Genomic DNA, 22,051 nt, shown 5'->3' with positions numbered 1-22,051 from the left:
CTCTTGGTAGCTCTCCAGTTCATCACATTTTTATGATATCATGTCAAATAGTTTGGCAAATGAAGCAAAATAAGCTGCCTGCGTCCTTTAGACTGGAAGAGAACTAGATGGAGGTGGATATAGTGCATCCAAACTTTTCTATGAGCACACAACCATGAAAGAAAGTTTGGAGAAGCCAAACCCCTCCAGGCTCCTAGGTGGGGGTATCCAGATGTATCTGTGAATCATCTTTCACGGGTGCGTATAGGGGACAAACTGCTCAATAAAGTCATATCCATACAGCTAGAGAAAGTCTATACAGCATTTTGGGAGTACATCAATCTAAGCAGGTCCATGGATGGGAAATAGTGGTATATTTTATACCTTACTAGTGACTGGATCATTTGCGATCTGTTGAGTAATTGAGTAAAAGAACAGTAATTTGGGGAAAGCGAGCTTGTAGACTGCAGTGCACACTTGCAAAGCTTTCAAAAATTGTTTCCTAAGTGAAAGCCTTCATTGAAAATGGAAAAAAAAAAAAAAAACCAAAGAAGAGATTTAATTAAAATAGCATAGACTGCTGTATTAACAGAGTACTAAGGTAAACAACTTCCAAAGCTCAGTTTTATATGAAATAAATAGCCAAGAAAGGACCCGTACGAAGAGAAGAGACTGTGATTTTCACATTTCAGTTTCCTTGTTTTACAGACAGGCGACATCTAATAACACAGCTATGCAAGGGCTGAGAGAGTCTGAACAGATAAGCTGGGAGAAAAACTTAGTTACCTCTGTGCAGCTGAACTGGCTGGTGTCGTGGTGCTGGCTATGAAGGGAATATTTCCAGAGGACATCTTATTATAACAGCACATGGCATGGAGTCAGAATGCTGAGCATAAACCGCAGTGCCCTTTTGTTTATTGATAAGTGTTAAGAATAGAGCCCGAGACAGGCAGCCTAGCCCAGGCACGAATGTTGCCATGAACAATAATGTAGCCAAATGTGAAACCTACAATAAATACAAGAAACGGAACATGAAAGGTATTGAAATGACATTAAAACTGTGGTTTTGCGAGGCCAAGTTTGGTTAAGGTCTTATTTTGACTTTAAATTGGAAAGCTTAGCCCCAGTTAGGGAACAGCGGTATTTAAAAAAAAAAAACACCAAGACCTGCTGCACAACACATCAAGTAATGAGAAGGTAAAAGGGTAACACACAAGAGGGCTGGTAACAGACTGTTTGGGAATTTCCTAAGTTATCTGATATAGTCCAGAAATACCTAGGGCTCTGTTCAGTGCCAGCATTAAAATACTCAGGCAGAGGAGTATGCCATTCTCTGAGTGCCCACTGGTTCTACAGATTTCATCTTAGCACCAGCAAAATTTCTTCAAGAAATCTGATACAAAGCGAAAGAAATAGCAAAGTGGGATGTGACAACAGGAAGACTTTCTTGCTTGATGTCCATTGTGACACGTGTTACAAGATGTAGGTGATACATTGAATAGTACGACATGACCCTTGCTTGGTCCAGTTGGAAACTTAGTCATTTCTTCAAGATCACTGTCTGATAAGAATAATTATTTGCCAGGGAAAAGGCTAGGCAGGCCAAATGCACATTTGCACAACTCTTGAAAGCGGAATAGTTACCTGGAAGCTGTGAAAACACTTTCCATGCATTGCTTCCTAAGCAGGGCTGCGAACAGCACATGTGTACATGATGCACAGCACTGTGTGGCGAGCTCAGCGCTCTCCTGCAAAGCATCCTGTGATGTTAGGGCCAAGGGAGCACTCATTTATCACGGGTTCCAGCTTTTCCGAATGACCTAAGTAGTGTGAAAGTGTACCGAGCTTTGTATTTCATTTCCAGGTATTTAAGCCTGCTTTTTCCTAAACAGCCTTTGGGGAGGGAAACAAATCAGATCAATTGATCTTTAGAGACCTAAAGAAATTAAATTAGTCTGGAGTCAGTTACTGCACTAAACCATCCAGTAATTGGATTGCCCCTTGTAACTGATTGAAAACAGCCTCTATCTGTAACAATATAGGGAGCTTTTCTTTATAGTAGATCTGAGAGAAAAACACATCTTTTTATGACATGATGACAGAAATTGCACTTTTTTAACCTAATTGAATATGATTTTATAAATATGTGACTTTAACGATTTCAGGCTTCCCATTCTAGATTTACGATCCTTATGTTGAACGTTCAAGCTGCAAATGCCTTTAGGATTAAATCTGTTTGCATTATATGTGTTGGAGTTAAAATACTATATGTAAAGGAAGTGAAAATTGCAAAATGGTAAAGGAGGTAGGCAACAGCAAATCTGTTGAAGTGCCCATATTTTCTCTTGTTCCTGTCTAAATACCTTACAATGGTTTCCTTGTACTCCTAGCGATATATGCGAAGCTCTTAACTACTGAAAAGATCTGTGGTGAGTTTGGTATATATCAAATTTTCAGTAGGATGTGAGATTCTTTCCACAATCAACTCTTTCCATACATTACTTCTGGTAATCTATTTATGGCAATGGGGCAGACTTTATCTGCGGCTGCTGTGATTTAGATAAGTTGTCGATTCACCTTTTGATCTTTTTATGCAGTATTTACATTTCCTCTATTACAAAAAAGCTCTCGCAGTGGTTGTGATTGAAAAGCCGAACATTTAGTACCAACTGTCAGAATGCGGAGCTTAACGTGGTGTTGGCTATGGGATGCCAAATGCAGTAATGTGGATGAGCGTGATCTTTTTTTAATGGTAACATTTGTGAAAAAGACTGCTGCAGGTTTGGTAATGAGCAATTCACTCTGGAGATAGGCTTTAAGGGAATATCTTTATGCTTCTGCTTAAGAAAAAATTGCCGAAGCCATAAAGGTTGCAAAATCAGAACACAACAGATTAATTTTTTTATCTTGAGCCTTAATTTATCTTTTAAGTTGCTGTGAAGAATTAGCCTTTTAAAAATAAAAAGATAAATAAAACCATCACAATTAAACATCATGCAAATAATTCAGTGAAAAAAGTGATCTTTTCAAGAGTGTGAATAAACAGAACTACTGTATTGTAAAGTAATGATCAAACAAGAATTAACAGATCGTAATCACGATCTGAACATTGCTTGTCTATTTGATGCAGTTACATGGTAGGCAAGTTCAGGGTTTGGACTTGTCACTGTTAAAGAGAACTAAGCAAGTATTCCCATCTCCATGAGTCCAGTAATGCTGCTGGGAGGTGGACACACACTTCAGGAAGCAATGTGGAAACGTATGGCTGCACACCCAAGTAATTTTTAGACAGAGAAAGGAAGGATTTGGGGGATGGGAGAAGTAAGAGAGCTGCATCCCAGCATCCCAGCTGGATTTGCATGGTAATCAGATTCTGAATTTTCCCCTGAGGAACTTCATGTCTGAGATGGAGAAATACATTGTCCTGGCTTACAAGGCTGTAAGCGAGATGGATGCTAATGCCTGGGTATGGGCACTGCCCTGTTGAAGTAGCAGTTGAAGCCACGTGCTTGCTGATGTGCTGTCCACGGCAATCCTATCCTCCATCCCTTACCTGCTTACCCCCCAGAGCTGCCTTCCTCCCCATTCCCACTGCTTACTGCTGGTCTGGAAGAACTTCCTTGACGCTGCAAATCCCTCTACCAACAGCCAGAAATACATACTCTTTATGACCTATTCCCATGTCCGTGGTTAGTAGGGCTTTTGTCATAGCTCTCCAACAAGTCAAACTTCCCAGCTGATCTTTTATCCTCAGCTACTTCTCAGTCTGCAAATGTCAGCAGTCAGCCATGGGAGATCATCTCTGACGTCTAGACTGGGAGAAGAAGTCCTGAATTTAGGGAGAAAGACCAGGGACTCTGGTGCCTAAATGCCTGGTATCTGGTGCCATTCCAGATGTGCTGAGGTTGCTCCAACCTGCAGCCGCTGCTCCAGAGGGGTAGATGGGTTGTCTGTATTTTCTGCACCATCCCTCCCAGACCACTGCAGATGGCTGGGATGTCTTAAGACATCTAGAAAGCACTACCTGCTTACATTTAGACACCTGAAGCATTCCCTTCGGCTCTGGTTCCTTCAGCTTCACTTACTGTTAGCCAGGTAACTATTCCTTTTCCCCAGCAGAAAGCCTTCCATGCCAGCTAAAATGTCTTCAGTTCCCTAGATTTTAAGCACTCATACCCTGGCTCATTTTTCACTTACGTATTCTGCTATCTATCTTTTTACTTGTGCAAAATGGTATAAAAATATTTTAATTTGCTAGTGTTTTCCACTCACCTCGTGCAGGTGTAGTGCATGCATAAGGAGAGGGGGTGATGTCAGACCAGACCCATGGTTTCCACCCCAGAGGAACTTTTCCAGGGACTTCCCTCAGCCCCAGTTTTACAGTGCTGCCCTGTTCTCCTCATCTCTCATCCTCTGCCTGGCAGTCAGAAAGAAACAGCTGCAGTCACTGGGTGAAGTGGAGCTCTGTGGGGTTGCCTACAGTAGAGTTAAGTGTGTCACTATATTTGGTGAAAAAGGATACAGAGAAAGAGCTTTGACATAGGTTTGCCAGTGTCTGCTTTTTTCCAAGTCGGAGAAATTTTACCTTTTCCTCTCTTTTCACTCCTTGTATAAAAAATAGCTGGTTTTCTCATTTTTATTTGCAGTTGAGAGAAGCAGAGTGGGTATATTTAATAATCTCGTACTCCTTCACAAGTGTTGTTACTTTTCCCATGTGATGGCTTCAGCCAGGCTACATCACTTCCATGCATATTACAGCTCTTCCAGAATTGCCATCAGTAGCAATGTTTATTGCAAGGGTCCAGTAAATACCACTTAGGAGATACACTTGTTCTTCCTTCTGCAATCATCAAAACCTAGATTTTTTTCATAATTTAATTCTTGTTTCCTTTCTCTTTTAAAATCATGTGTTCTTGGAGTGTTCCATCCATCCAACATTTGCGCGATAGTTTTGGTTTTGTGTGAAAGTGTTCGGTGTCTCTGTATTAGCTTTTGGGCCAAATTAAACTTCAGCTCACGTGAGCCAATGCAGCTCTTCCCTGGTCACAACTGGTTCAGTTTTAGTCTAAGCAGTGGAACGGAGCTACTTTGGTCTGGTCTGGGATTTGCTCCATCCCATGTCGGAGCTGAATTAGGTTCCTATAGTCAGCCTGTAATATTCATCTACCAGTATAAGAGCAACTATACGTAGCAAATTAGTATGTCTCTGTGCATGTGTAAAATAGCAACTAAAACCCACAGGAACACGAAAGCAGAGTGATATCTGAACAGTGGTTCTGACAGTGTGTTGTTCAGTCTTTGCTGTTGTTATGGAAATGTATTTGGTCCTCTTGCTCTGTTGGGCTTTTTTTGTTTGCATTTGTTTTTTTGTTGTGTTGGGTTTTTTTACAGACTTGTTTTTAGCATTTGCGTCTTGGTCAAATTAGTCATCTTTTCCCTTAAAAAAAAAAAGTTCTACTACAGTGCGACTTCCGACAAGTTTATTTTTGTGCCTTCTCAGCCCATTTATTCCATCTGTCTTCACCTCACCTCACTTCTGATCTCTTCTGTTATCTGGGCTTTCTTCCAAACATACTAACTGGCAGCTACAAAAAAAGGAAACCTTTGAAATACAGAACTAAAGAAGTCATTCAGGCTGCAAACTGATAATTCATACACTTTATATCCTGTTCTGTATTTTTCTTTGTGTTGAACTGAATGGCCAAGAAAAACATGGTTGTCAGTTTTATTATTTTATTATTTTCCTTCTGTTAATTTCTTTCTTTCTTTTTTTTTTTTTTTTTTAATTAACATTGCCTTTTCCTTGTAAAGAAAGAGGCAGAAAACAAAAGAAAAAAACCCAAATCCCATACACCAGGAACAGGGAGCAGATTCTGAGGATATTCTTACCTTTTAACTTACTGAGCACCTGGGTAGTATGGGCAAAGAGAGAAAATACCAACAGGTTGCTTGACTCCACTCTGACATTTGTGCCTCTTGCAGCGATTCCTGAGACAGTAACTTCTGCAGAAGATCTAAGTTCAGCGTACCTGGCTCTGCCCCCTGCTCTTTTTCACCACAGTCTGGCTTTTGCACATCGTCTTCAAAGGCGGTTTAGCCTGGCTCCCAGTGGAATGGATAGCTGCCTATTGCATCACCCCCATCCTCCCTGGAGTCATGGTACAGCTCTAAGATGGATACTAACCCAGGCCTGGCTCCAGCAGGCTAGCTCTGGGTTAGCTTTTCTACCACCTTCTGCCAAAAGCAAATGTATTGCCTCACGCCTTCTTGTCCCAAAGGGAGAAGGTAGGCATCCTGTCTCCATCCCCTGGGTGCTGGCTCTGCCAGATTCAGGAAAATCCATAGCTTCGGGTGCGTGCAGGTGTGTAGCAGCATCAGCGCTGGTAATGCACTGTGGCCAGGTGAGCCCTCTTCTGTATCAGCAGAGGTCATGGTCATGCGCTTCAGAATCAGGGTCATGGTGATCACCAGGCTGCTGTGAATGCACAGGGGAAGCAGAGTAACAGCAAAAGGAGCAGAAAAAAAAATGATACAAAGAAGCATCAGAGAGATGCTGGCTTCCACTTACGAAGAAGTACTGTTTTTTCATCTTGATTAAAGATCTTTCTCAAGGTAATCTGGGACTTTACCATCTCCTGAGAGAATTTCTGTAATCTGGGTTGACAGCAAAAGGAAGCGAGCATCCTCACACAGGGCCTGGCTCCTCAGCTGCTTCCCAAGCCAGCTCTGTTTTCTGCCATCTCCCAGTTCATACCCATGGCAAGAACTTGGGTTTAGTCTGTAAAGCATTAGTGAATCATTCATCAGCTACATCAGGATTTTCCTATCTACTTTTGATCTTCTGAGACTACTCTGTGCGTTAACTAAACAAGGCCAAAGACTCAGTTTGTAGCTGCCAGACATAAAGCATCCCTAGATGGAAGTTTAGTTTTGGCATCAGTTGCCAGCAGAGGCAAGAGTGAAATCTTCAGTCAAGAGGTTAAAACCCGAAGAATGGCAAGATTCTCCCTGTGCCCTCTGAAAGCTTGCTAATTGATAAATTCTCCCCACCCTTCACTTTCTTCAATTCCTCATTCAAAATGCGCCGTTTTATTTCTTGCACAGAGGAGAGAAATGTTTTGTTGGCAATAAGCAGAGGTTTATTGATAGGGCTGGGCTCAAGGCGTGCTTCCGTCAGAACGCAGACCATTGGGATCAGCCCAAGCACCTTCTCCTTGTTACCTCTCCTCACATTTGTCCTGTCTCAGCACCTTCCCTGCGGGTGTGCTAGCTAATACAAGCTTAGTTTTCCCCTCTCTGTTTGGCACGCGGTTCCTCCTTCTTTTTTCCAGCTTCAGCCCCTAACTTGTTCTTCTCCTGCCTGTCATCTGCTGCTACTACCCAGCTGTACACACAGCACAGCTTAATCATAGCAATATATTATGTCTATGTGTGTGTTTTTTCCCCCTCCTCTGGGTATTTACAAGATATCTGTGAGCTGAAGAGCAGTCTGGAAGACTGAAAATTGTTGGTAGACCACACAAAAAAATTTGACAGAAAGGGGACGTCTTTCCTTTATCAAGCTGGTGGCTTGTGATCTCTCAAAACAAAGTTTGTTGCTATTTTATTCCTAATAGAAGAAACTGTGGAGTTTTAAGATACATTAAAAGGTAAAAATCGTTAGGTCTAAGCATTAGATAAGTGTCTGGTCACAAACTGAGTAACAGAAGTACAGAAGTTGAGCACTGAGTAACTGGAAGTTACTCTAGTTCTTCAGCCAGTTCAGTGTGAATCAGCTCTGAAAAATACTAAAGGAAAGCTTTAAAAAACCTCCACCATACTCCTCACTTGCTAGTTTATTTTTATTGAGCAGAATCATAAAATGAAAAATATTGATTTATTGTTCAATAATTTATAAAATTATTTCCATGAATCCTTTAAACCACATTAAGATATCCGAAGCTGTGGCATAGAGAACTATAAAGCCAAAGTTTTAAAATTATTATTATTATTATTATTATGGACTTTAAATAATTTTATTGGTCCACTCTACAGAGCACCATATTCTGCATCATCTACTTCCTCCTACACATCTACTTGGGAGAAAGTCCTGAAGCTCTTCTGCCTTCAAAGGCTGGAAGAGGCAGACCTCTTTCCATCCTATGCTGGATGAGCTGTAACCCTTTTCTTCTCTAAGAAAACTTGATCTCCAGGTGGTACTCTCTGAACATGAAGTATTGGAGCATGATGCAGAGGCCAACATCCCTTTCCTTTGAAACACAAAGGGAAGGAAAGATTATCCCTTAACTTAGGTCACTTGTCCAGGGCGGGGGAGACCTGAGTGTAGACTCAAGCTCTTGTTTTTCTAGGTGGAAGAACCAGTACTTGGTGGGTAACTCAGAGATATACTTCATGAGTGGAGAAAAGACACCACTTCTTGTTTTTCTTTGTTTTGTTTCACATGCTTAGATGGTTTCCTGCCCTGCCTTTTGCATTCCATAGGGTTATTTGAAGGTTTATATGCAGCATGTATTGTATGTGGAAAGAAGAGTGTCCACCTGAAGGTTGTGGGGACCAGGTGCCTACATTCTGCTGTGAATCTCAACGCTTTGCACTCATGATGTGAATCACAGCTTCAACCTTTAAAATGAAAAATTAGTAGGCATGTTGTGCCTACTAGCATAAACCACCTACATGGTTAGGCATGTTAAGCGTATACGATTTTGAATATTAAATCCCAGCTGCACAAAAGGAACCGCTTTTGTGAAATTAGTTCCTTTCCCTGATCCAAGTTTCCTCATTACTGTTCCCTCTGCCATAAACACATTTGCTTCTTGTGCCAATGAATGAGACTAATCTTTTAAAAACTTTAGCATACTACCTGTGGCATTACAACATTAAAAATAAATAAATAAGCCTACCACATAGTTCCCTGGTTTCAAACTTTGCAGATTCAGGGTTCACTAAGAAGTCATCTCTCTTTTTCCTTTAAAAGAAGACAACCGTATAGAATAATAGACTTCTCTGTCTTAGCATACAAACCCATCTGGAAAGAATTTAGTCTATAATAATTGTGGGCATTTGATTTAGCTTTAAATCCCTGTAGGTAAATCAAATATAAATTTATTGGGGTGAGTTTATCCCCAAACCACCATTGGATCCAATGTTTTAGAGATGAATTTGGCCCACTGCACTAGAACTAGAGCTTGCATTGTTTCTGTTGCATCAGGATATTATTACAGGCTGCAATGTCTGTTGTTGTAAGCAGACCTTTACTAGAAATAAAGCCAATAGGGACAATACAATCACCTGACTCACATTTATTTTTCAGACCTTTAAAGATTAGTAATTCTTTGGTTATGAATACACTTATAGACTGGTATCTAAATCACTCAGATATCACTGGTCTAAATAATTCCGTTATTCTGTACTCATCTGAGATAGTCTTTTTTGTTAAGTACAATTCTTTGCATTTCACATTCTGCTTCAGAAAAAAAAAGTTTTAAGAGGCATGCAGCACATTATGTAAACAATGGCATCTGTCTTTTTCTTTGCGAAGTCTTCTTACAGATAGCCCCGATATGCCTACTGTTTTCAATCACTTAAAAGGCAGTAATCCAATTATATCATCCTCTATGTAGGAACTGCCATTGCTTTCAGTCCACTTCCAATCCTGACACAAGTAAATCACTGATAAGATCCGCTTTTTATTTATATTTTTTTTTCTGAGGAGACTAGCATAAGTAATGATGCCAGTGATAGACCAAGGACAAAATGACCATAATGGGCTTTCTGTAGGAAAGGAAAACATGTGCCATTGTGATTTATCATGTCACTTGGAAAATTATTTTCCTTGGAATTTCTTTAACAGCCACGCTCTCCAAGCAAAGGGTGTTAGCAAGTATGAATGGCCAAATGGTAAATTCAGACAAAATGGTCACTGAGCAGCAGATTGTTTTAAATCTAGCTATCACTACCTAGATTTCTTAAATGGGAACAGAAGGTCAAACCCATTTTGGAAATGTGCCTAGGTCGTATTCATCTTCGGGAGAATGCCACCTACTTACATGGAAACGCGCTGGGAATGTGTAAGGTTGGATCTTCCTTACAAACTGCTATGGCTTATCATGCAGATATGCCTTCCTTCTATTTAAAAATTGTTTGGGTGACTTCAGTGCTTTGTGCCACCAGCGAGGCAGGGGCCTGGCAGATGCTTCCAGCCTCCCAGAATAGATGCGGCACGAGATGGGCAGTATCTGTAGACTTCCTGCTACAAACTGGCCTCATCTCTGATGCTGAGAGAGCATGGTTAGAGCTGGCTTGTCTCTGGACACATCTGTCTCTTGCCCCTGACTTCAGAGAAATGGGAGAGCACCAGATGAGGTGGTTGTGTATGACGAGAAAGCTTGTTTGAAAGGAGCTGGACCACAGGTGTCTCTTTGAACCCAGATTGATCACTCAGCACAAATAACCCCAGAGCTTGTGTTTGTGAATTTATGAAGAGTGCTGGTCTTATATCCACTGTCTTGAGACCACATCCAGGAAATGCAGTGGGAAGTTCACTTTGCTGAAGAAGCTGTACCATGCAGGTAAGAGGTGATCAGCGATGTCAAAACGCTGCAGGCCAAGCCTGGCATTTGCAGTGGCATACCACGAGGCAACCCTTTGGTTAAGTAATTTCGGAGAGTGAGTGTGAAGAAAACTCTGATCTGGACAGAGAAAATGCAGTATGTTCATTGCATTTAACTTAATGAATTAGGAGGCTGTTTAGGATGTTATTGATGCAGTAGGATTTTTTCCTTTCACAGAGAAAGCGTGGAGAGCCTTATCCAAAAGCATTCCTATGCCCGATCCCCCATTCGAACCTACGGAGGAGAAGATGATCTTGGAGATGACAGCCAGGCAACACAAAGCAGAGGTAGGAAACCCTGCTCGTGAGGTAAACCATGGTGACCTAGTTATGCTTGAGAAAAGGAGGACCACAGTCAGTGCTGCAGTACCCTGAAGCAGTTCTCTGGTGTCTGTCTGCCATGTAGTCCTATAATGAAGAAGAGTAGTTGTTACCTTATGGCTCTTCTGAACATCAGATATGCCCAAGGCACTGATGTGGGTGGCTAGTTCAGGGGATAGCTCTAGAGATGCCTATACAGACTTTGCCATCAGGAAAGAACTTATCTCTGCTTCCTTTTTAAGATGACTGAGAAACAGGCAACTTCATTACCGTGTTGCTGAGAACAAGCTAACACCCTCCATCTCTTGGCAGAACTTACTGCCTGGGGCTCAGCATCATTTCAAAAGGACTGTGTGGGTGTGCCATTTGCTGCTCCTCCAGCCTTCTGTGAATGGAGGACTGGTTCTGGCCATCTTCAACCAGCCTGTGATTAATCTGCTTTGCCTCTACAGGAAGAGAAGTCCATAGCTCCTTGGAAAATAGGTGTTTACTTATCTCTTGGTCTCTAAAAGGTGCTTCTCCTGCTGAGGGAATTCACTTCAAATGCTTTATTAAATGGTTTGTCCACTTTAGCAGCCACAAAAGTAGGAGTAAGACAGGGTTCTTTGTGGGGATACTTGCTGGATAAATTGCATCTGTCATAATTTGCCACTGGAAATAGATCCCAAACCCACCCTGTGGGATCACTGACTAGCATAAACTTGTGTTGCATTATATTTTGCATGTTGACTTCATGACCTGCCTGATACGCAACAGCCACTTGAGGTAAAGCAGTTCTATCTGCCTTCCGACTGGCAGTGCCCTTGTCTTGTCCTCTAACTTCATACAGTGTTGCTAAGATAAGAGCATTATTTCTGGTCATAAGCTCTTCGGGCTTGTGCAGGGAAAACACACTTATTTTTAACCACGAGTTGCTCTTCAACAAAATGCGATTAGGTGGGCTTGTTCATACATGTCTATTCTAAGAGCAGTTCCTCAGATTGTGGAGTTTCTGGAGCAACTCCTCAGCTGGTACGATGCCATCCTTTCACATGCTTCTGGGGGATTACCTCGGTTCACGCCAGCTTAGATCCTAGGCCAGTTATTGTTGAAGACAGCGCTAGATTTTCCCATACCAGCAGTGCTCAGAGCACGGCATCTTCTCCCCAAGAATTAAAGTTCTCCCTGGTGTGATGTCCTCCTTTGGGAGTGACAAGGTGAACTAGGTGAACCTCAGCATGACAGCTGGCCATTAAAGCCTTTCTCTTCCGAAGAGAATCCCTAGGAAGGCATCATAGGAGGAAAGAATAGTTTATTACAAGTAGTTTTATGTATAGTAGATACAGGGTACAGTTCTGCATTTGCTCGCAATATGACAAATGAGTAAGTGACGAGGGTGATGAGTTGTGGCAACTGACTTTTTTCTGAGAGCCATGTGCTAGCATGGCAACCAGAGATGTGTGCAGAGAGTAAAACACACTGCTCTTGCAGATGAGTAACAGGTACTGCCTTCACTCTCTGTTTAGGTCTGGTGTCCTTAAATAAGGAAAAGTCCTCCAAGATATGAGGAGAGAAATGATGGTCTTATTGAAACTCCATAAACATTTTCATTTCTTCCGATGCATTTTAAAACTTCCTTGCATGCAAAATTGAGGGATGTCCTCCCATATATATGAGAGTTGACAGCCAAATACATACATGTTGCTGGGTGGTGTGAGTTACAAGCTCTTTGAGGTCTCAACTGTCTCAGAGTTACTACAGCACATTCCCTTGGTGGTGGCAAATGTGGTATGTGAGACTTTTTTGAGTAGTAAGTTGCAATTAGAGACCACTACAGCTGGAGGAGGAAAGGGTGCTTATGGGAGTTCTTCATGAGAATCATAGAGGGTTGGAAGGGACTTTTAAGGTCACCTAGTCTAACCTCCCTCTGCAATGAGCAAAGGCATCTTCAACTAGATCAGGTTGCTCAGAGCCCCATCCATCCTGACTTTGAATGTCTCCAGGGATGGGGCATTTACCACCTCTCTGGGCAACCTGTTGCAGTGATTCACCACCCTCATAATAAAAAAATTCGCATATCTAGTCTAAATCTACCCTCTTTTTGTTTAAAACCATTACCCCTTGTCCTATTGCAGCAGACCCTGCTAAGAAGTTTGTCCCCATCTTTCCTATAGTCCCCCTTTAAGTACTGAAAGGCCACCATAAGGTCTCCCTGGAGCCTTGTCCAGGCTGAACAACCCCACCTCTCTCAGCCTGTCTTCATAGGAGCGGTGTTATATCCCTCTGATCATTTCATGACCATTTATGAGAAGGGATCACATACTTTGTGAAAAACAAAGTTTATTGCTATTTATTTCCACTTATTTCAGCACCCACCCAGAGCATTCTCAGCTCAGCCTATTTCAGCTCTCTGAAGATGGAAGTGGCTATCCTTCAGTAGTATATTTATCCCAAAAAGTCCATTTCCAAAGGAATTAACAGAAATGAAACATATAAATCCAATTAAAACTCTTTCATGCTTCATGTCTGGGTGCCTGTGCCCTAGCATCCACACGCACTGGATTCACAGTAGCTCCCTGGAACAGGGCCAAATGTAAACCTTCCAGGCAAATCCAGATCTGCATCCCGCTTTCCCTGTAGCGCCATCATGCTCAGATATCCCCACATTTGTAAAGGGTTTTGTTCTGGTCGGTGAGTACAGTGTTATCTTTATAGTTTGGCTCTGGATCCTAACTTCCCGGTGGTTGGGATTCGGTTCAGTGGGAGGGCCAGGATTTGGTTCAAGTCCATTTCTACTGCTGAACTGACACAATTTCTCTTTCCTGTTACTGGGCTGTTTTACTTGTTTCATTAGGCAGAGGAGGAATTAATCAAGAGTAGCTCTCTTTCTGATTTGCAAATATATCCCTAAAGAGATGTATTTTTAAAAAAATTATAATCTGAATTTTTTCTTTCTATTCCTGTTGGCTTATAGCTTTGTTTTGAGTATGTGGCTACAATTACTTAGTATACATAATTCCAATAAGTTTACCTTGACAGATAGGTGTCTTCCTACTTTTTTAACAATTTGGATGAACCTGACTTCTAGAATCAGATTTATGAAACTAATACCTGTTGTAAAACTTGTTCTCAGAATGTTTTGCAATACTGACATAAAATTACGTTTTGCCAAATACCCTTGCCAGCAAATTTATTTCTTAAAGTAAGAAACATTTTCTCCATGGATGCAGTTGGACAAGAAGGAAAATACAGAAGGGACATGAGTTGAATTATTGTTTGAATAGGAATAAAAATTAAGAGTTTATTTATAGGATTTTATTGTATTCCCCATTTCTAGAAATCAGATATCTGAGGATGACGAGATGCACAGAGGAACCGCAGAGGTGAAAGGCAACAGTCTCAACAGATTATTTGAAAATGACCGTGTGTAATGACTGAAACAAATTATTAGTGGCCTAAAAATTTGACTGTCAAAACCAAATAAGTAAATAATCCTAGTTTAAAGAAACCATTTCCCTTTTTTAATGATTCTAAAGTCTTCGGAGAAAAAGTGTTTTAAAGAGATGGAAGATTTGTGAAAATAATCTTTGGAACTTTTTCAGATGAAAAAAATACCAAAGAAACCATTTCCATTTGATCAAAAATAGATAATTATCCTGAGAGCATGTTTTTAATGTTTTTGTGCATTTCACTTAAAGCCTCACATCTTTTACTATGATTTGGCATTAGTCTTGTTTCTTAGAGCACTGTACACAGTTGGGAAAACAACAGATGTTCTGACATGTTAGAATTTTTTGTTCTGTGTTTTAGAAAAAGTCAGGTTGATTGAAAAGATGCAATGTTGACACATTTTACTGGGGTAAAAAAGAAAAAAAAAAAAAAAAAAGAAAAAAGGAAAACTTATGGTGCAATTTTTTCTGCATTTTTGCCAGACTGAAATTTTAGAAAAAAAATAACCAGTTCTACCGAGGATGATGTAAAAAGCTACAAGCATGTCTTCAAAACAGGGAGACCTCACGTCAGAGTAGAAGCTTCAGTGTTTAGTGGCAGCATTATGAAGTTCTTCAATGTTTAATACCAAAAATGTTCGACAGGCAAAGCTGACTTTACTGTTCAGGTGACTGCAACCAGCTCCTTAAAATGAAATTTTTTCTTAAGATGTAGTGATAAAAGACAGCAACTGGCAAATAATATAAAGAAAGCTGTAAGGAGAGAGAAGTATTTGGGAAGTATTTCCCATGACAACTTGTCATCAAAATCAGCCTTGCATTGAAAGACCCATTTTCTCCCTTTATGCTGTTTTACCAGTGTGTGTGGCAGTGCAAACATCACCCGTTCTTTCTCTTTGCTTGCAGGGTCAGCCTTCACAACATCTGATAACCTGTCCCTCAGTTCCTGGGTATCCTCCTCGACCAGTTTTCCTGGATTTCAGCATCCACAGTCTTTGAGTGCCCTGGGTACCAGCACTGCATCTATAGCTACACCCATTCCTCACCCAATCCAAGGATCTCTGCCTCCGTACAGCCGCCTGGGAATGCCTCTTACACCCTCTGCTATAGCCAGCTCCATGCAAGGTAGTGGCCCTACTTTCCCTTCCTTCCACATGCCTAGGTACCACCATTATTTTCAGCAGGGTCCTTATGCAGCTATCCAGGGACTGCGTCACTCCTCCGCAGTGATGACGCCATTTGTATGAGTGATGTAAGACAAAAGAAACATGATGAGATTTGAAATGTGCAAGCTTGGTATGAAAAATACAAGGGACCTTCCTGAAAGGCCTGTGGCAGGAGTGCTGAACTCGTAACAAACCAGCTAAGAAAATGCATTATGGATATAGATTCCTCCGCTGAGGGATCTCAAGAAGAGAGCATGCAGCTTGGAGCTGCTCACAGATCTAGGTGTAACACAGCTGAAATGGATCCCAAAGTAAATCCCCAGGATTTTTGGTCGCGTGCAGCTTGTTCCAAAGGTGCATTATACCTAGCGGAAAGAGATTACGTTTATGCAGCAGTGTACAAATTAATTGTGTATAGGTCTTTTTTTTTTCATATGCTAGAAGAATTCTGAAAAAGGCAATACTCTTACTCATCTTCATCTCTTCTTGTGACTGATGAGCATCTAAACAGAAAAATGTATTGCTATAACTTTGAGCATGTTTTAGGCTATCAGCACACACTTGCTGGGAATGGGACAAAGTGGAGAAGACCACTGTCCTTTTTAAAAGACTGGCTTATATTCACCAGAAGCAGTATTTCTTAGTTGCTACTATAATCCCAAAGAAAAAATTATTAACAAGTTTTTCTTTCTTTGTTTCTTTCACAAAACACTTATCAGTTCCAAGAAAGAACTGTGTTACAGGACTGTAGAAGTATGATGTATTCTGCCCTTCATTTAAAAAGAAGTTTGATCTATATCCTAGGAGGAGCAATTTAACTGTCTATTAAGGTATGATGAAGGAAAATGTTGATTTGGGAAAATCTGTCACTTAAAAAACCAAGATACCAAATCTTTAAATCAATGCTTGTTTGCTGCTGTGCTTGCCACTGAAGACCTGTTTCTAGCTGTAAATGTGTACCAAGTTAACCAGATTTCAGGCTAGATCAGTCTGCAGACTCTCTACATCAAACTGTAATCAAGGGGCTGGTATCAGATGAGTGACATTGGAGTATCCTTCTATTTGTTCTGATTTTCTTGGGTTTGGTCATGGCTGTTATTATACAAGCTCTTTGGCCAGGAAAACGAGGGTTGTAATGTGTGTTTTCCCATGTCCCCCCTATATTGGGAAAATACCAGCGCAGAACTTCACATGTAATTTTTTTTAATTCTCGTCTCTATTTTTCAGTTAGTAATTAGGGTTCTCATTCAAGTACTGCTCAATTTTTCCAGTACATTACGTTTGATGCAATAGAGGAACTGTAGAGGTATAAGAAAAATTGACCTGTTTGCAGAGAGCTAGCGTGAATCCTTTGCACTGCTGGAAAGAGTATCAGCGCAATGCTAATTTTCTGCATGGTGGGAGCTGGGATTTCACTGTAAAAAAGTCAGCACAGAGTTTCTGTGTAGAGTGGCATCCAAGTTACAGAAGATAACAGATCTACTGTTAAAAACCCCTAGCAATCCAATCTCATATATTAAAGATCCCTGTAGAGCTGGAACACCGAATGGAAAGCAGACTTTTTTGGCATTATTCTCTACTTCTGACCAGTGTGTGTTGGTATCATATGGTAAGAAGCAGAGCACAGTATGCTGAGTCACCTACCTCCCATCTCTGTGAAGTGCAAGGCAAGTCACGCACCTCATCTTACGTGCCCCATCACACAGAGCAATGACAGCCTCCCAGGCTTTTCCTAATTTCTGTTGTGGGCCAGTACTTGCATCCCACAGATAAGGTCCATCTGTATGTATTTCACAGTAGCTGAATTTAAAATCTTGCCAAATTGGCCATTTCAATCACTTCAGCTATCTGCAGTATCATCCCGATTTCCCTTTACTCACTGTTGGATATGCTGATAAAAAACAGCCTGTGGCAATTTGCAACTTCTGTGCTCTGTATGTGAATAAAACAAACCTACATTTACAGTTTCTGAGTTCAGAGCTACTACAAAGAGTTCCATAAGTTAATATAATAGGCCAAGCTCTGCAGTATTTAAATGGCTTAGAATCAGACACTGAATTTGGCTTGATGTGTCCAAATGTTAGATTTTGCTCCAGGCTATCAGATTCACCTGAAAAGTGCATGTTGCAAGGTTGAGTCTACCCATTTTGATATAAACCCCCTATTTTTCAGGAAATTAGATTATATTGGCCCCATAGCAACATAACTCTTCAAGTACATACATGATTCCATAGAAAGAAGAATTTCACAGGAGATTGGGAAGAAATTTTTTATCCCTCTCCTCCAGTTACTTGACTTCTCTTAGAGCTGTATGAAGGCTCTATGACAACATGCACTAAAGCCTGTAGGGAAATCCGATTTCTTTTATCTGTTTCCTTCTGCAGCTCCATTAACTTATCTGGAATTGCAGGGGATATGGTTAGGTTCAGAATTCAAGCCAGTAGCTTTAATGCTGATACTTCTATCAGGAAATGGTCAAGTCGGTAGGCAGCTTTGAGATGCCTCCAGAACTAAGTTTGAACAGGTAGGCTGATTTGGACGAGTTTTACAAGTCACACAAAGCCTGCTCATATATTGACCTGCCCTTCCTTCGTGAAGAAAGTTCAGAGAAAGAAACAGTACAATCTCTGTAGCCCTGCCCCAGTCCCTGTTCTGAAAACACCAATATTTGGCAGGCAGAAATGCCCCAGATACTGTTTCACAGAAAATACTGCAGGCTTTTCCTGGAGAACAAAACTGGATTTTAACAACATTGTTTACAAAAATATTAAATGATAGACAAGTGCTTTTCATTATGAATTAAATGGGATTCATATCTGAAAAAATACAGCAGTAGACTGTCCCTGTATAAAAACATGACAAGGCCAATTCCTCATTCATGCTCTCTGTGTTGAGTTTCATACTGTAGATGGATGCAGAACGAACTACCTGTCAAAATCCACAGCTTGTTTTTTCCAGTCAGATCAAGTCTCTTTCAATGTGCTCATCCCTCTTTGTTCTGCTCTTTGGAATATGCTGCTCACCAGTGATTTAATTCCTTTGCATCAGAAACCCACTGGGTTCCGCACTAATACAGAATCACGGGCAGATCCCAAGCAAGGGAATGAAGGCAGCTTGTGAGGGTCTTCTCCAGGAGTAAGGTCAACAGGTATGTCCAGTTCTCCTCTCCCCATCTTTGCCTTCACAATCCTACCAACAAAACCTGTTGCATAGAGGTGAGGTTGAAGGGATTAAGTTCACAGAGACCACAGGACGCCCAACAATGATGTCCTGCCACCTGGCCAGGTGTCTTCTCCCTGTCCCTCTCCCCTTCCTGGGGGCAGGGGGCAGCATGGGAGTGATTCCAGGGATAAAATTCCTGCCCACTGAAGCCAACTGCAGATTTCTTGACTGTAACAGAGGTGGGATTTCATTCAACATTCTCACCTGAAAATAAAGTCTAACTGTAAGAACAGTCTGTAGTGACGGCAACAATATAGGAACTCCACAGAAAAGACTAAACCTCCAACTACATCAGCTTTAGCACTGATTTTACAACTGGAAGAAAATGAATGTAAATTTGTAATTAATTGGTTAAAGAGTGAAATTGCTTTCCTAAAAAAAATTATCTGTACTACTTTGACAATAACTCAGTAATTTATTTAAGGAGTTGCTGTACTGCTGTCAAAATCGTATCACTTTCAGGACAGCACATCTGTTGCTGGTAGATGGTCTAGGAATGCCAAACATAACCTAGAGTTCATTTTTCAATATAATTCACATTCTGTATCCCACGAGAAGTGCTCTTCACCTTCATGAGCTCTCTTGGCTGAGCAAACTGGTGCTGGTTTATGTTGTTGGGTGTTTTTTTAAGACGGGTGGAGAGAACATGTCTGAATATGCTTTTCAAAGAGAATGATAAAATCATCCTCCAAAGTGTTACAAGTTCTTTCGGGTGTTTTCTGGATTACCCTTTTATCCATAGATAGTCAACAGCCTCAGGTCTTTCATCCAACAAAAGCATCCCAAAGACTAACAAAGCTGATTTAGATGCATTTGTCTGGATTTCTTTTGTTTCTGCTTTTGGACAGCCCTGAGAGAAGCTAGACATAAAAAACATTTTAAATTTGTCGTTTGGTTTGCAGCATTGCTTTATATGGCCTGAGGCACTGTCAAGGACAGAAATTCAATGACACTGGGTTTCAGTGGTACTCTTCTAGGTATAAACTGACAAACAAGCATAGACCAAGTGGATAAAGGTACTGAGTTTCTAATGGAAATGCTTCTTCCTGAGTTCAAAGATGTTAAATTGTATGATAGCTAACTTACTTGCTAGTACAAACTACAAAATCCAATTGCAAATTTTCTCCCAGAAGGCTTTATCCATGGAGGCTGGGGCACTGCATGAGTGTGTACACATAAGAAGATGCTGCTGCTTCCAACATCCAGCAAACACTAACCAGTATTTGAAAATAAACCTCTTTTAAACTCATAACATTTGGGCTGGCAACTTAATTATTATGCACTACATCATCTTCATATGTGTGTATACAGGGAAACAGAAATATTAATGAAAATAATTGCAAAAACTTGGGGAGCTTCCCAAAACTTTAAGTAAAGATAAATTGTGGTTATTTACCCTCGATAAGGGGCAAAAGCAACAGTGAGATCAGTGTGATGCTTAGGGCTCCTTATCTGGGAGGGCGTTGTGGCCACAGCGCTTACACTCATCACCTGCAGAGGGATGACATTCACTCACTGCAAGATTAATTTGGATTTTAGTAAGATTTTATTCTCACTATTCCATACAGAGCATTTTCGGCTGCAGGAGATGTGGTTTCTTTACTAATCACTTACTTGCTGGCCAGAGGATTTATGTATTACTCTGTAATAAACTGTCCTTGCATATAGTCTCTAGTTTATCAAATGACAACTTCTTTTTCTTTATTTTATCTTTTTAAAAGAAAACTAAGCAGTGATTTAAGTAAACTCTGAAGTAACTTCTATAATAGTTTAAGGACAAAAAATACGGTTTGCTGTATTTTACCTTTAGCACATTTAAAGAATCTTTTCTTTCCTTTTTTTTTTTTATTGTACCTTCAGAAACATGAGGAAAGATTTAATTTAGAAATAAGGAAGGTAAAAAACTGGATGTAACCTCTTTAACAGAATGTACCACAGTTCTTCTGTTTGCTGTGTTGACTTTGTTGTTTATAATGCATTGCGTGAGCACATTCACCATGTACTGAAGTGTGTGTTTGTGTGTATGGGGTGGGGGTAGGGGGAAATCTTTTTATGGAAAAAGAAGTTGTGAACATAAACTATGAAGCAACATCTAATGAAAAGTTTCTTTTTAAGTGCAATATATTTATTTCTGCTAGAAATATAATATCAACATTATGTAATATTTGAAGCATTAAATGTTATTTGTAAACAGCTTAAAATTATATATATATATCACAAAAAATGTACAGAAGTGCAAATGTGTGGATATTCAGTTTCTTTCATTAAAATATTGGGTGTTTTGATATATCATTCTCATTTAGCCAAATCTTTCTGCTTCTGTTGTTTTTCCTCTAACCAAGTCACTGAGTACAGTGGAACGGGTGATGGATTTCTCTAAGAGTGCACAAAATCCGGTAGGGCTGCTCATCTGCAGAAGATGGTCTAAATCTTGGATCCATATGGAATGATAGTTATATTGTAGTTCAATACAATTGTAGTTTGCACATAGTTACACAAACGATTTTTTTCAAAGTGCTTTGCAATCACATTCAGAAAAGTTGCTGGTTTTGCTACCGGAGCCCAAATAAGTGGCTGAAATATGGGGTTCCCAGGATCCCCAAGATACTAAACAGAGATGTAGGAAACGTAGCCTAAAAAGAAAGGGGAAAGGAGTTAGGTCTGTTTAGTCTGGAGGAGTGAAGATTGTAGGAAGATACAATAAAAGTTTTTGAATGCATGAAGAATGTAAAGAAGCAAGGAATAATCCCTCTCCATATCTGCTGCAAGCTTTTATTTAATAGGATTTTATTTCTATTTTAATAGCATATATTAAAGCAAGGGAGAGTTACCTGAGACATATAAGATATTCAAAGAAGAGGGATAGTGAAGCACAGCAATAGATTGCCTAGAGAAGATAAAGAGCAGTGTCTATCATTGGAAGTCTTTAAGAACAGGTTGAACATGCATTAGTCAAGAACGATGTGATTAGAGCTAATCTTGCCTTAGGACAACCAAACGATCTCTTCAGGTGCTTCTGAGCTTTCTGTGAGAGCCACTCCTTAAAGCAGCTTCTGACAAAAATCCTCCTGTTGCTCCAAAAGTTTTTGTTACACACCTGCAGTTCAGCTTGTCTTCAAATTGAGATCAGCTGCTGGCTCTCGCAGTGAGTCCACAAAAGTCACTGATTCATGAAGAAATTCAATGCAACAGAGGAGCTGCAAGGTCCTAATGAACAGCAGCAGCACTGCTTTAATTTGGTTTTGTCTGTGAAAGTAAGCAAGGAGAGAACAGCTCGAGGTAATTCAAATCCACTTTTAACTATGCTGAGTTGCAACTATGTGTTA

The 22,051-nt window shown here is 40.5% G+C and overlaps 1 protein-coding gene across 2 annotated transcripts in view; it reads left to right on the top strand.

Annotated features, from left to right (window-relative positions):
• Window positions 1-22,051, top strand: part of TBX20 (T-box transcription factor 20) — a 57,513-nt gene that overhangs the window by 19,306 nt on the left and 16,156 nt on the right. Inside the window, exons 7-8 of one of the 2 annotated variants that reach the window (XR_005104015.1) lie at window positions 10,767-10,876; window positions 15,244-17,789. Coding sequence is in view for 1 of the 2 variants with exons in the window: in XM_037386325.1 (XP_037242222.1) it covers window positions 10,767-10,876; window positions 15,244-15,584 (451 nt within the window). In the remaining variant the exon portion in view is untranslated. Of the gene's footprint in view, window positions 1-10,766; window positions 10,877-15,243; window positions 21,020-22,051 lie in introns of those variants that run through there. The other variant, XM_037386325.1, reaches the window with a different exon arrangement.

Source organism: Falco rusticolus, chromosome 4 (assembly GCF_015220075.1).
Source record: "Falco rusticolus isolate bFalRus1 chromosome 4, bFalRus1.pri, whole genome shotgun sequence".
NCBI lineage: Eukaryota > Metazoa > Chordata > Aves > Falconiformes > Falconidae > Falco > Falco rusticolus.
This window is presented reverse-complemented; position numbering and strand designations above follow the sequence as displayed.